The 5434-nt window shown below is 37.4% G+C and overlaps 1 protein-coding gene across 1 annotated transcript; it reads left to right on the top strand.

Moving 5' to 3' along the window:
* The first annotated feature begins 283 nt into the window (after positions 1-283).
* On the top strand, positions 284-1246 carry LOC101831006 (olfactory receptor 4F3/4F16/4F29-like). The gene has a single exon (XM_005064528.1). It carries the CDS (start codon positions 284-286, stop codon positions 1244-1246), a length of 963 nt encoding a protein of 320 aa, XP_005064585.1.
* Positions 1247-5434: the final 4188 nt, after the last annotated feature.

The raw sequence follows: 5434 nt of genomic DNA, 5'->3' as shown, positions 1-5434 counted from the left end.
CCCAACAGCCTCTTTAAAAATCCCATCAAACATTGTTATATTTTGAATTTTTGATGAAAGCTTTTGTTACCGGTGTTAAGTGATATTTCAAACTACTTTATAATTTTCTGATTATTGATTGTGTATAGTAGTTACATTTCTCACATTATCCACTTAAATGTAAGTTGCAATGCTATAGTAAAAATAGGTTTTGTAACTTGAGGATTTTCCTATCCTATTTATAAAATTATAATTCATAGTTTCTCCCATTTCCTCCTTCAGGTAGCATTGCCAGCAAAAGCCAATGGAAGGAGTGAATCATTCTGTGGTGTCAGAGTTTGTGTTTCTGGGACTCACCAACTCTTGGGAAATCCAGTTATCTCTTTTTGTGTTCTCCTCCATCTTTTATTTAGCAAGCATGATGGGAAACTCCCTCATCATGTTAACTGTGGTATCTGACCCTCACTTACACTCTCCTATGTATATTCTGTTAGCTAACCTCTCTTTTATTGACTTAGGTGTTTCTTCTGTTATTTCTCCCAAAATGATTTATGATCTGTTGAGAAAACACAGAGTCATCTCTTTTAGAGGCTGTGTCACTCAAATCTTCTTCATTCACTTCATTGGTGGTGTGGAAATGGTTTTACTCATAGTCATGGCCTTTGACCGATATGTGGCCATTTGTAAGCCTCTTCATTATCTGACCATTATGAGCCCAAAGATGTGCATCTTGTTTTCAGTAACTTCCTGGGCTGTCGGCTTTATTCATTCTCTGTTTCAGCTAGCTTTTGTAGTAAACTTACCATTCTGTGGACCAAATGTGTTGGACAGCTTCTACTGTGACTTTCCCCGGTTCATCAAACTTGCCTGTATAGATACACACAAACTGAAATTACTGGTCTCAGTCAACAGTGGATTCATGTCTGTGGGCTCCTTCTTCATACTGATCATTTCCTATATTGTCATCATATTTACTGTTCAGAAACACTCTGCAAGTGGTTCCTCCAAGGCTCTGTCGACACTTTCAGCTCATGTGACTGTGGTGGTCTTAACCTTTGGTCCTGTGATGTTCATCTATACATGGCCTTCTTCTTTCACACACCTGGATAAGTTTCTGTCCATATTTGATGCTATTGTCACACCCTTTCTGAACCCAGTGATATATACATTCAGGAATCAAGAAATGAAAATGGCAATGATGAGAGTGTTTAACCAGATAATGGGCTATAGACAAATTATTAAACTCTTCCACTCTGTTCACTCTTGATTGAGTATAGACATTCATTGTTAATAAGTTTATGAGAAAGGTATTTCCTTGTCTCTTTTGATATGTTTATTTATATACATATAGGCTCTTTTGTCTTATACTTAGTAAGGCATGATAATATCTCATTTATTTATATAGAAAAATATCACAAATCTAAATTCCCACAGAATACTATTTCCTTGAAGAAAGCTTGTAAACATAGAAGAGGGAATGTTCCTTTAAGGTCTTTAGGTAAGGAAATACTTTTTACTCTTCTTTTTCAATAATTAACTTTTCAAAAAATACCTGTATTTGTGTACTACATGTGCAAATGTAAATCCAAGTGCCTTAAATACTTCTAAACAGCATTCAAACAATACCAAATTTCATTTGCTAGGACCCATTTGACTTCATTTACAGATACAAGGGTGGTTCAACATGCTTAACTTAATATGATTCATCACATAAATAACCTCAAAACCAGAAATTGCATGGTCATCTCTGTAAATGCAGGGACAACATTTAATATAATTCATCACTTCATGATAAAAGTCATGAATATGCTAGATTTAAGTAGAAGAAATAGTAACATAATAAAAGCTATACTTTATAAATCTGTAACCAACATTATGCTAAATGGAGAAAAAATTGAAGCATTCTATTTCAATCCAGAAGAAAGATTTCCCACTCTCTCTGATGTTATCCAGTATAAGGATTTGATTATTAGCTAGAACAATATTGCAACAGGAAGTGCTAAAATAGACTTGAAACTCTGAAGCTGTCAGAGGAAAAATCAGGTAGTTGTATTTGTTACATTTGTTGTCATGACAAAATATCATAACCAAAGCAGGGGGGGGGAGACTAGTGGAAGAGTTTGTTTTGTCTTTGGGTTCCAGAGGGGAAGTTCTTAACAGCAAGGAAGGCATTGCATCAGTTATTGCAGGAGGAAGCTGGCTAATCACATTGCAGGCATATATAGAAAGTAGAAAGTGGACTGGAAGTGGAGTAAATAAACTTTCAAGATTCACTTCTGAAAATGCACTTCTTTAGCACAATTGTGTGTCCTTTGAGTCCCATAACTCTCCAAAAATCACTATCAACTAATGAAATGTTCAAATATATTAACCTATGAGGGGCATTTCTCATTTGAATAACAATAGTAGTGCATTGTAAGATATAGGCTAGGAAGATATTTCCAAAACTAGACTCTGTTCCTCAGGAAATAAAGTCTGTTGGCAAATTGGTCTTTATGAAATTTAAAAGCTTCTGTATAACAGAGAATATAGTTAATTGAGTGAAGAGGTAGTCTAGTGAGTGAAGATATAGTATAGTGAATGGGAGAAAACCTTTCCCACCTGTATATCTGAGAAAATATTACTGTGTAGACTATATCAAGACCTAAAATCTCTATGAAGAAAACAACCTGATTAAAATGGGCTATAGAGCTAGACAGAAAGTTTTCAAATGAGAAGTTGCAAATGTTAAATGTTTTGGAGGATTTGGAGCCTGAACTGGCCATCTTATTTAACCAGGCTGGGCTCCCAGTGGTGAGACTAGGACACTAATCCAGTCACAAAACCTTAGACCTACAACCTGTTCTGTCTGCAAGATGCCCTGGAGAAATGGTGACTCAGCATGTGGCAGTTGCCAACCATTTACTGGTCTAGCTTGAGGTCTAAGCCACAAGAGGAAGCACATGCACAACACTGCCTGGTTAGCCAGTACCTAGAATCTGGATGGCTCTGAAACCTGGAGTATAATCAAACATACTGGTGGAAAAAGTCAACGAAATGATTCCTAATGACATGCTGCTATACTCTTAGATTGGTGCCTAGCCCAGTCATCATTAGAGAGGTTTCCTCCAACAGATGCTGGGAGTAGATGCACAGACCCACATCCAGGTGGAGCTTGGGAAACCTACAGAAGAGCAGGAGGAAGGATTGTAGGAGTCAGAGGACACCAGGAGAACAAGGCCCACCTAGTTGACTAACCAGGCTCACAGAGACTGATGTGGCACTCATGGAGCTGGGAAGGGTCTGCACTAGGCCCTTTGCACATATGCTGTGTTTGTTTAGCTTGGGTGTTTTTGATATTCATAACAGTTGGGATGGAGATATTTCTGACTCTTTCACTGCTTGTTGGACCCTCTTCCTACTACTGGGTTGCCTCCAGCCTTGATATGAGGGTTTGTTCCTAGTCTTATTTTTTCTTGCTTGTTATGGCATGTTCTGTTGATATCCTTGGGAGGCCTGCTTTTTTGGATTTTGAGGGGACACAGAGAAGTGGTTATGGTGTAGAGGAGAGGTGGGGGATAAACTGGGAGGAGGGCAGGATTCAGTTGGGATTTATTAAATGAAAAAGAAAAAAATGTTTTAAAATATTCAGCATCATTAGCCACTAGTGAAGTATAAACTAGAGCTACAATGGAATTCTGTCTCATTCCAGTCAGAATCTTTATCATCAAGAAAACAAATGACAACAATTGTTGGTGAGAATGTCAGAAAAGTGAAAACCTTATTCACTATTGCTGGGGTTATAGATGTAGTCACCATATAAATCAGTGAGGAGGCATCTAAGAAGTACCAATTATTGTTCATAGCACTAGAAGGTGCTATGCACATTACTGGAGGAGAAATGTAATCATCAATTTCTCCTACCCACAAACCCTGTGAGTTACAATAGTGACCTACTTGCTGTGGAATAATCCTTCTGTATACTGTGAAGATGTGTTGCTATTATTGTTAATAAAAATCTGAATGGTTGATAGCTAGGAAGGATTTTCAGGGCAGAGAGAATGCTGGGAAGACGGGGAGTGGAGTTGGAGGAGCTGCAAGCCAGACATAAAGAAGCAACATGGAAAGTTCATAGATGATGTAAATGAGACTTGGGGAAACACATAGATGAATAGAAATGGGTTAATTTAAGTTATAAGAGCTAGTTAAAAACAAGTCTAAGATATTGGCTGAACATTTATAATTCATAAGAAGTCTCATTGTGGTAATTTGGGAGCATCTGCCATGACACAGAGAAACTCCACCTACAAATGGTGCCAAAATATCTGGCACCTACATCTACACAAAAGCTGAGAAATCTTAAAAAAAAGTTCTAAACACACAAAAACAGAGCCAAGTGAGGCTTCCTAGCCTCATGTCACTCATGCCAGTAGGCTTGAGTCACCAGAATGAAGGCTGCTAGAGTGAGCTCCACCAGCATGCCATGAACTAAGCTGCATGGCAGATTAAGGTTTTGCTCATGCAGACAGAAATGGTTACATTTACACACTAAAGACAGATCCAGATGGAAAAGAAAACTTTAAGCAGGTTTACAGTGTGTTAAAAGATGTATATACACTTGGAAGAAAAGAAAAATGACATAGACAGTCCTAGAAAAAATAGTTTAAAAATAATAAAGTCTTTAAAGAAATAGTAATATAAAGAAAAAAAGCCATACAAAGGAAAATACATGGGGAGTCAGGATCCTGTGTGTTATTGGGTTGTGTTTGAATATTCTGATTTCTGATGAAGAAATGACAGCTGCTAAGACGTATTAGAATATGGAAACGCTGGATCAAACCAACCTATATATTTAGAAATATCTTGACTTCAAAATAGAAGTCAAAACCTGTTATTTTGGGAAAGAGGTTAGTATGCTTTTATTTCCACAGGAAAGAAGAGACTGTGGATTCATTCCAGGTTGATATGGATCAGTTTTGATAGGGGAATACCACCCTGAAAATTCTGCCTACATACATAAAGAAATAAACCTAAACAACCTTACAAAACACATAATAAAAACTGTTCAAACATAAAACAAAAAATCATCTTTGGCTAACTTGTGTACAACACACAATCTATACCTGTATTAATAGAGATATGCAAGCTAACTTTAAAAGTTTATGTATTTTCAGAACCGGGGAACCAGAAACCAGTGAAAATGGATGTCCCATGTGATCCAGCATCTCAAAATGCCTCTGTTGCAATTTCCTCAGTGTTGTGCATACAGAACAGTTTCAAGGCTACTGTCTGAGATGGGCCAGCCTCACAAACTACTCCAGCCAATGATTAGCAATTATCATTGTTATACTCAAGGTTCTCCCAAAGATTCTAGCACCCCAAGACAACAGGAAGCAGTCTGATGAGAGCAAAGCCCGTATTCCCAAAAGATGGGTTGTGGATGTTTGTCATCATTTACAAGTTGTTGCTTTCAAGT

This window comes from Mesocricetus auratus, unplaced genomic scaffold, assembly GCF_017639785.1.
Source record: "Mesocricetus auratus isolate SY011 unplaced genomic scaffold, BCM_Maur_2.0 Super-Scaffold_100004, whole genome shotgun sequence".
Lineage (NCBI taxonomy): Eukaryota > Metazoa > Chordata > Mammalia > Rodentia > Cricetidae > Mesocricetus > Mesocricetus auratus.
This window is presented reverse-complemented; position numbering and strand designations above follow the sequence as displayed.

Bases quoted from the DNA above. Each gene is read 5' to 3' on its own strand.
- LOC101831006 (XM_005064528.1), top strand. From the start codon at position 284: ATGGAAGGAGTGAATCATTCTGTGGTGTCAGAGTTTGTGTTTCTGGGA.